The following is a 9,805-nucleotide window of genomic DNA, read 5'->3' as shown; positions in this document are numbered from 1 at the left end:
AGCAGAACCAGGCTCAGGGAGGGGCAGTCTTCTGCTGGGACTGGTTGGGGCTGAGGGAGAGAACCAGGAAAAAGACATGCTGTGGAGGGGAGCAGAGATCGATCACTAATGATTAAATGCAGAGTGGTGCATACAGAGCAAAAAGAGAAAGAAACAGTGCATCATGGGAACCCCCCAGCAGTCTACGTCTATAGCAGCATAACTAAGGGATGGTTCAGGGTCACCTGATCCAGCCCTAACTATAAGCTTTAGCAAAAAGGAAAGTTTTAAGCCTAATCTTAAAAGTAGAGAGGGTGTCTGTCTCCCTGATCTGAATTGGGAGCTGGTTCCACAGGAGAGGAGCCTGAAAGCTGAAGGCTCTGCCTCCCATTCTACTCTTACAAACCCTAGGAACTACAAGTAATCCTGCAGTCTGAGAGCGAAGCGCTCTATTGGGGTGATATGGTACTACGAGGTCCCTAAGATAAGATGGGACCTGATTATTCAAAACCTTATAAGTAAGAAGAAGAATTTTAAATTCTATTCTAGAATTAACAGGAAGCCAATGAAGAGAGGACAATATGGGTGAGATATGCTCTCTCCTTCTAGTCCCCGTCAGTACTCTAGCTGCAGCATTTTGAATTAACTGAAGGCTTTTTAGGGAACTTTTAGGACAACCTGATAATAATGAATTACAATAGTCCAGCCTAGAGGAAATAAATGCATGAATTAGTTTTTCAGCATCACTCTGAGACAAGACCTTTCTGATTTTAGAGATATTGCATAAATGCAAAAAAGCAGTCCTACATATTTGTTTAATATGCGCTTTGAATGACATATCCTGATCAAAAATGACTCCAAGATTTCTCACAGTATTACTAGAGGTCAGGGTAATGTCATCCAGAGTAAGGATCTGGTCAGACACCATGTTTCTAAGATTTGTGGGGCCAAGTACAATAACTTCAGTTTTATCTGAGTTTAAAAGCAGGAAATTAGAGGTCATCCATGTCTTTATGTCTGTAAGACAATCCTGCAGTTTAGCTAATTGGTGTGTGTCCTCTGGCTTCATGGATAGATAAAGCTGGGTATCATCTGCGTAACAATGAAAATTTAAGCAATACCGTCTAATAATACTGCCTAAGGGAAGCATGTATAAAGTGAATAAAATTGGTCCTAGCACAGAACCTTGTGGAACTCCATAATTAACTTTAGTCTGTGAAGAAGATTCCCCATTTACATGAACAAATTGTAATCTATTAGACAAATATGATCAAACCACCGCAGCGCAGTGCCTTTAATACCTATGGCATGCTCTAATCTCTGTAATAAAATTTTATGGTCAACAGTATCAAAAGCAGCACTGAGGTCTAACAGAACAAGCACAGAGATGAGTCCACTGTCCGAGGCCATAAGAAGATCATTTGTAACCTTCACTAATGCTGTTTCTGTACTATGATGAATTCTAAAACCTGACTGAAACTCTTCAAATAGACCATTCCTCTGCAGATGATCAGTTAGCTGTTTTACAACTACCCTTTCAAGAATTTTTGAGAGAAAAGGAAGGTTGGAGATTGGCCTATAATTAGCTAAGATAGCTGGGTCAAGTGATGGCTTTTTAAGTAATGGTTTAATTACTGCCACCTTAAAAGCCTGTGGTACATAGCCAACTAACAAAGATAGATTGATCATATTTAAGATCGAAGCATTAAATAATGGTAGGGCTTCCTTGAGCAGCCTGGTAGGAATGGGGTCTAATAGACATGTTGATGGTTTGGAGGAAGTAACTAATGAAAATAACTCAGACAGAACAATCGGAGAGAAAGAGTCCAACCAAATACCGGCATCACTGAAAGCAGCCAAAGATAACGATACGTCTTTGGGATGGTTATGAGTAATTTTTTCTCTAATAGTTAAAATTTTGTTAGCAAAGAAAGTCATGAAGTCATTACTAGTTAAAGTTAATGGAATACTCAGCTCAATAGAGCTCTGACTCTTTGTCAGCCTGGCTACAGTGCTGAAAAGAAACCTGGGGTTGTTCTTATTTTCTTCAATTAGTGATGAGTAGAAAGATGTCCTAGCTTTACAGAGGGCTTTTTTTATAGAGCAACAGACTCTTTTTCTAGGCTAAGTGAAGATCTTCTAAATTAGTGAGACGCCATTTCCTCTCCAACTTACGGGTTATCTGCTTTAAGCTACGAGTTTGTGAGTTATACCACGGAGTCAGGCACTTCTGATTTAAAGCTCTCTTTTTTAGAGGAGCTACAGCATCCAAAGTTGTCTTCAATGAGGATGTAAAACTATTGACGAGATACTCTATCTCACTTACAGAGTTTAGGTAGCTACTCTGCACTGTGTTGGTATATGGCATTAGAGAACATAAAGAAGGAATCATATCCTTAAACCTAGTTACAGCGCTTTCTGAAAGACTTCTAGTGTAATGAAACTTATTCCCCACTGCTGGGTAGTCCATCAGAGTAAATGTAAATGTTATTAAGAAATGATCAGACAGAAGGGAGTTTTCAGGGAATACTGTTAAGTCTTCAATTTCCATACCATAAGTCAGAACAAGATCTAACATATGATTAAAGTGGTGGGTGGACTCATTTACTTTTTGAGCAAAGCCAATAGAGTCTATTAATAGATTAAATGCAGTGTTGAGGCTGTCATTCTCAGCATCTGTGTGGATGTTAAAATCGCCCACTATAATTATCTTATCTGAGCTAAGCACTAAGTCAGACAAAAGGTCTGAAAATTCACAGAGAAACTCACAGTAACGACCAGGTGGACGATAGATAATAACAAATAAAACTGGTTTTTGGGACTTCCAATTTGGATGGACAAGACTAAGAGTCAAGCTTTCAAATGAATTAAAGCTCTGTCTGGGTTTTTGATTAATTAATAAGCTGGAATGGAAGATCGCTGCTAATCCTCCTCCCCGGCCCGTGCTACGAGCATTCTGACAGTTACTGTGACTCGGGGGTGTTGACTCATTTAAACTAACATATTCATCCTGCTGTAACCAGGTTTCTGTAAGGCAGAATAAATCAATATGTTGATCAATTATTATATCATTTACCAACAGGGACTTAGAAGAGAGCCACCAACAAGCTGTCTGAATTCATATTCCTCAATGCATTCAAGAACATGAAGGAGAGCCTCCTTATGCTTATGGGTAAGGATGTCCTCTGCAAGCTTGTGGGCTGCATTGATTATTATACAGGAGTCATATGAGACAGAAAGTGATAGATTATGTCCCTTAGACTCTTGTAGAAGATCCTGAGCAAAAAGCATTGCAAGCTACCTTCTGATGCTGAAACAGGATAACAGGTCCCTGCAGTGGTTCCCAACTCTGATCCTCAGGGATCCCCTGTCCTGCACATGTTTCATCTCTCCCTGCTCTGCCAAAGGCTCATGATCAGAGTCAGGTGTGCTCAGCCATTGAAGAGCTAACAGACACCTGAATGAACTCATTAGCTTTTGGAAGAGCAAGGAAAAATTGAAAATATTTCTGAAGATTATTGTTGTATTTGATCTGTTAATAATAATAATAATAATAATAATAATCCTAAACCTGATTTTAGAGAGACCTTTTTGTGTCTCTAAAATGATTATAATATATGAATATTCATATGGCACAGCACTTTTTAAGTATAATTAACATGCGTTAATTAGCGTGACAGGCACAAATCAAGTCAAACAAGTCTGGGAGCATGTACTGCAAGGTGTCAAGCACAGCGACACCGCAGAACCACCTTGGGTCCTGGATGGAAACCACCCAGACAGACATGTGGTCCATTCCTGCATCTCTAAGATAAGCATCTATCTGCTGCAGTAAGGTGAAATGTGAGTTTTTCCTTTTAGCCTTCTCCCACTACGGGGGTCCTCAACACTCAGGCACCTGCGTTCTCAGGTACAAAACATTGACAGGTACAAACACATTTTATGTGGACAAAAATACAAAGGGACCAGATTTCATTTTGATATGAGATTTATTTTTCATTACTACAATATAAAATAGAATAAATTTAGTGGATGGAAACTTGTGTTATAGATTTCATCTTATGCCATTTCGACAGTTTCACTGTTCAATTACTGACAATGTTGATGTTGATTATTCATCTTTCACTTTTTAATATTTTAAAAACGCAACATCTGTTTCTGCATAGAAACTGTCATCTTTGAAATGTGCCATTTCATTCATGATATGTCAAATTTTGGTTTTCACCATTGATGTAGGCAGCCATCTTGAAAAAATGGCAGCCATCTTGGATTTGTGCTTGGCTCATCAGCTAATTTTGAAGAGTAGCCCAATATGAATGTTTCATGCTTGTATCATCATTTGAACAATTCTCCTCAAAATCAGCAGTTAGCTGAAAATAAGTAAAGAAGTAAATGGACAGCATTTCTAGATGAAGCAGAGGTTCAAAGTGCTTTACAGTGCTGTCTTACATTCACCCATAGACACACAGTTGTCAGTGTCAAGCCATGCAGTGCACTCAAAACCAGGAGCAACTTGGGGATTAAGGGCCTTACCCAAGGGCCCTTAGTGATTTTTAACAGTCTGAAGGGGATTTGACCAAGAATTTTCATACAACAAAATGGATCAAATCTAGGATAGGTAACACTAAACTAGAATAATCTAGAGGCCAGAACAAAACACCAGGGACATGACCCATGACTCTTATGTTTATTTTACAGCAAGCCAGCTAAGCACTTGGATCAATTCCCAGAGGTCGCGTTATGGAAAGCATACTGCAACCAAGTCTGGCCAGGGGGCCCCCACCCGTCTTACCGAATGCGACCAGTGGATCAAGAAGTCATGGGCTTTTCTGGAGGACTACATAGTCCGGGTACCTTCCTGGGAAAGTGGTTCCAGGGTAAATATTGTAGTAAAATAAAGTAACATACCATGTATCACTTTACAAGATGTATGCAGTTATGTACTTTATATATTTTATATTGTAGGCAGTCCAATCCAATAAATTGTTTATTTTTATCTCAATGGTGTAACTACATACCACAACAAACATTGCAAGCATTTTGTATACCATATTTCTAGGGGTTATTTGCTAAGATTTATGTTATGATTTCAGCTTGCCAGGACAAAAATATCTGTAGCTACCACCAAAGACCACAACAGCGTTGTTTCGACCTCGTACTTTGCCTCTGCACTGCCACCCGTTGATTCCAGTGATGAGGAGCAGAGCCACAGCAGCTCCAGTCAGGCCTCATATGAGGGCAAGAAGTGGAAACACAAGACAACTTCTTCTGGGGAAGACCTCCAACAGGCTTTGTTTGAATGGGTAACTCACAAATATTTTATATTATAGTGAAAAAATGCTAGGGTGTAGACTTGAAGGGACAGGATGATTATCCATTGCAATAAACTTTGTGACTTTATTTTATTTTGATGGTTTTTGCATTTAATGAAAATAGTGGAATTAAATATAAAAGTAATATCAAAGTGAAAGTAAATTTGTAATTAACTTCAATCATGTCATTGCCTTGTTTGCTCCACAGTGACTTGGAGAGTTGTATGTATTTGGCATTGTTCCAAAACAGAATAATTATCATGTGTCCTTCAGAATGATGAATTGTTAATTGTCCAGATTTGCATAAATATATCTTGGGGTAGTGCTGACCTGAAGTTGACTGTGATGGGCTAAAAGCTAGGTGGGAAATGTAAAGCTATAATTCTCCATTTCACATGTAGGCAAAATCGACCCAGGATGCATTGCATCGTCAACATCCCGTGTTTTCTGTCAGACAGCCAAACCTCCTGTCACTTTCATGCATTGAATAATTATGCTTTTCAGCATTTGGTTACCATGTTTTATTTCTACATGTGTCTTTGAGAAAGACAAGCTAGTTTACCCAAATTTCAAAGAGTGTGACTACAGCAGACGGCTCTTAGAAAAAGCTTATGACAGGGTGCCAAGAGAAGAGCTGTGGTATTGTATGAGGAAGTCATACAATACCACAGAGTGGCAGAGAAGTATGTTAGGGTAGTGCAGGACATGTACGAGAATAGTGTGACAGCGGTGAGATGTGCAGTCGGAATGACAGACTCATTCATGGTGGAGGTGGGGTTACACCAAGGATCAGCTCTGAGTCCTTTCTTGTTTGCAGTGGTGATAGACAGGTTGACGGATGAGATCAGACAGGAGTCCCCATGGGCTATGATGTTTGCAGATGACATTGTGATCTGTAAGAGTAGAGAGCAAGTTGAGTCTAGTCTGGAGAGGTGGAGATATGCTTTGGAGAGAAGGGGAATGAAAGTCAGTAGAAGCAAGACTGAGTACATGTGTGTGAATGGGAGGGAGCCCAGTGGAATAGTGCAGTTACAAGGAGTAGAAGTGGTGAAAGTAGATGAGTTTAAATATTTGGGGTCAACTGTTCAAAGTAATGGAGAATGTGGTAGAGAGGTGAAGAAGAGAGTGCAGGCAGGGTGGAGTGAATGGAGAAAGGTGGCAGGAGTGATTTCTGACCAAAGAATATCAGCAAGAGCGAAGGGGAAAGTTTACAAGACAGTAGTGAGACCAGCTATGTTGTACGGTTTAGAGACGGTGGCACTAACAAAAAGACAGGAGGCAGAGCTGGAGGTGGCAGAGCTGAAGATGTTGAGATTCTCTTTGGGAGTGACAAGAATGGACACTATTAGGAATGAACATATAAGAGGGACAGTTCAGGTGGGACGGTTTGGAGACAAAGTCAGAGAGGCGAGATTGAGATGGTTTGGACATGTGCAGAGGAGGGACCCAGGGTATATAGGGAGAAGGATCCTGAGGATGGATCCACCAGGCAGGAGGAGAAGAGGGAGACCAAAGAGGAGGTTTATGGATGTGCTGAGGGAGGACATGCAGGTGGTTGGTGTGACAGAGGAAGATACAGAGGACAGGGTGAGATGGAAACGATTGATCTGCTGTGGCGACCCCTAACGGGAACAGCCGAAAGACAAAGAAGAAGAGACTACAGCAGACGTCTCTGTTCATGATCTCAGGGGGAAAGCTGTGGTGTAGACACAGGACTTTGAAACGGCACCGTTTCATGTTAGCAATGTTTACGTACTTATTGACTGTGGTTGAACACATGAAAACCTTGAGAAACACAAATTTGATGATGACTACTGGATATTTAATGACTGTTATGTAGAACTCTTGGAAGTTGGAATTATCAAAGCTTACAAAGCTTATGAAGCCAGCGTGAAGACTGAGCTGTGTCGCAAAAGAGGGCAGTATTCTATGTGGGTGCTGTGTGCCACTTCAGGAGATGTAAAATCTGTGGGATCCGATTGTGTTGTGTTGTGTTGTGTGTATTTATTACTTCGTACTTAGTTTGTCCAGTTTGGTTTACACTTGTATTTTTCATGCTCTCTTGATGAACACAGCATGAGTTAAGGTGAAAGTAAATAGAAGTATGGCTGACTTTGATCTTGGCTAAATAAAGCAATAATGTTAGTTCGCCTCCTATGTTAATTCATAATTGACTATATGTGATGGGAGAATTGATATTTGAAAATCTTTTTTAATATTAAAGCTTATTTTCCCATTATACACTGTCATAGATTACAGGTAACAATACATGTGTGGAAGCTCGTCCATGACAAATATCAGATGTGTCTCATAATATATTACTGTCTGTTTAAGCTGATGGAGCAGGCGTCCCAGACCCAAGAAGAAAGTAAGGCACTGACAGCACCCAAGACTGCAAACAAGTGTGCTGTAGATGCTTTTGTCAGCTACCTTTCAACTCAGCTGGTTCAGATACGGGAAGAAGACTGGCTTCCTTTCACAGTGGACACCATTCAACTGGTCAACAGTTACATCACCAGGGCCAGGGCGGTGGTATAGTACAGAGTGTCTTTGCAGTAGCAGTGGCAGCCCTACACCGTAAGCTATCGCACCCTCTCCCTCTCCTATCTCCACAGCATCGCATCCACAGGACTATCCTTCCATGGGTACACCCCAATGTGGTGCTGTTTCACCTCCTCAGGCAGGTACCAACCATTAAAAAAAAGGGTCTGACAGCATTTTATTTACAAGGTTTGTGAGTGGTTATGGTGCTGTTGATGTTTCACTCTTACAACACAGCTGTTAGACTCATTTACAGATGTAAACAGAGTATACAGACAGATACTTTTGATACTGTGATAAGTTATTTTTTTTTTGTGGTAAGAAGTTAGTTATATTAAATTTACTGATAAATTAGGGAATAACTCTGTTGTGATGATTTGCGGACGTTCATGTTGGTTGTACAGTTGCAAATTGAGTTTTACCGGCGACATATTAGTGGAGTTGGTAAAATGGATATTTGCGACCGTATAACAGCATGAATGTCCGCAAATCATCAGACACAACAGGGTTATTCCCACTCTAATCCACTTCCATCGTTTGCACGGTTTATTGTTCAGGGCGCAGAGTAATCCATCAAATGTGAAAATCCATCAAATGTGAAACGGTAATTCTGTGTCAGAATCCACATCAGTACTTTTGTATGGTAGCTTAAATTCACCCATTTCGGCGTTGGTACACGACTTTCTCTCACTCTCAGCTAACAGTGCCATTATGACATCTGCATAGCAGCACACGGAGCCGATGTTCTGTCGAATTGTGTGTCTCATCGCATAAATCAACAGTTCCACCTCCCGACAATATTGCGCATGCATGCGCAGTTGCGCAGAGGGTTGGCCTGTTGACAGGAATGACATCTCATCAGAACACTGGTCAGTGTGCGGAGTAATGCATCCAAATGTGAAACAGTCGAATATTTTGCCACCGTTACCTCGATATTATATGGTCTGAAATCTCACGATTAACCAATCAGATCTGAGGAAAAAAGTAATTGGATTAGAATGCAAAGTGAAAAGTGGCAATTTTGTTTTGTTTCATACAAGATGGACGTGGTGCTAACTGCAGATTAGTAAAAAAAAAAGACTTTGGTTTCAAGGTTTTTGTGACCCATTTTCTCTTGAGATGCTTGTATAAATTTTAAGACATTGATATGAAATATTTATTTTGGTGTTGGAGGTTTGATACTTTAATTATGTTAATAAATATGTTTCAGAGTGACTTTTTAATTTATCTGCATTAATTGATTTCAGATATTTGCACAAATTCAATATCAAATGTTTTGCCATTTACAGTATCATCATAGTAATGTTTGATAACCTACAGGTTTCCATTTTTCACTACACAGCTAAATGCAAACTCTAAAGCTGACGATAAAGCTGCTAATAAACATTCTCAGGGTTCTCCACCATTTCCTTTGTCATGAGTCAGTCCTTGTAAGCCTACGAAAATAACCCAGTAACTTTTCTCCAATTCTCCCAGAAAACGCCCCAGTGGAACTGCAGAGTAGCTTATATTTTGGGTATCTTCCAATTCTGGTAGGTCACTGCTTTATTGAGTGAACTAAACCACAGAGTCGGAGCTTTCATTCTCTGCCTCTCACCAAGAAAGAAATATGCATCGATGTTGAAATAATACACTGAGTTCCTGCCAGCTCTGGCAAGCAGCCGTTCATGATGAGTCACCTAATGTGTGCTTATTCAGGAGGAAATTATAACTGAGAAACAGGTAGTCCACAGGTAGCCCTTTTAGCCAGAAGTACGTGGGGGCCACCAACAAGAAAGGATTACCACTCTGGTGCCAACTACAAATTGTTAGCAGAAAACAAAGACAAAGTGATGAGACAGACGGGCAAGAGCGGACAATGTAGTGCTGACATCAGTATTACTGTATTTACATTAAAGTACGAGTCATCTTTTAATGATGTCATTAGAACCCGCTTTGGACCTTATGCGCCCCGTCTTTATTACAGCTTTGTA

General features: G+C 40.2%; 1 protein-coding gene across 1 annotated transcript; it reads left to right on the top strand.

The window, feature by feature from the left end:
- Positions 1–3,123: 3,123 nt before the first annotated feature.
- On the top strand, positions 3,124–8,098 carry LOC117517918. The gene is made up of 4 exons (XM_034179050.1): positions 3,124–3,151; positions 4,678–4,856; positions 5,073–5,282; positions 7,626–8,098. Exons 1-4 carry the CDS (start codon positions 3,124–3,126, stop codon positions 7,827–7,829), a joined length of 621 nt encoding a protein of 206 aa, XP_034034941.1. The 3' UTR covers positions 7,830–8,098.
- Positions 8,099–9,805: the final 1,707 nt, after the last annotated feature.

This window comes from Thalassophryne amazonica, chromosome 9 (assembly GCF_902500255.1).
Source record: "Thalassophryne amazonica chromosome 9, fThaAma1.1, whole genome shotgun sequence".
NCBI classification, from domain to species: Eukaryota; Metazoa; Chordata; class Actinopteri; order Batrachoidiformes; family Batrachoididae; genus Thalassophryne; species Thalassophryne amazonica.
Note: the sequence above shows the minus strand (reverse complement) of the source record. Positions and strands in the feature narration are given on the sequence as shown.

Coding starts and splice junctions, on each gene's coding strand:
- LOC117517918 (XM_034179050.1), top strand. CDS start 3,124: ATGAAGGAGAGCCTCCTTATGCTTATGG. Junction 4,857..5,072: donor CCTGGGAAAGTGGTTCCAGG/GTAAATATTGTA, acceptor TTATGATTTCAG/CTTGCCAGGACAAAAATATC. Junction 5,283..7,625: donor AACAGGCTTTGTTTGAATGG/GTAACTCACAAA, acceptor TGTCTGTTTAAG/CTGATGGAGCAGGCGTCCCA.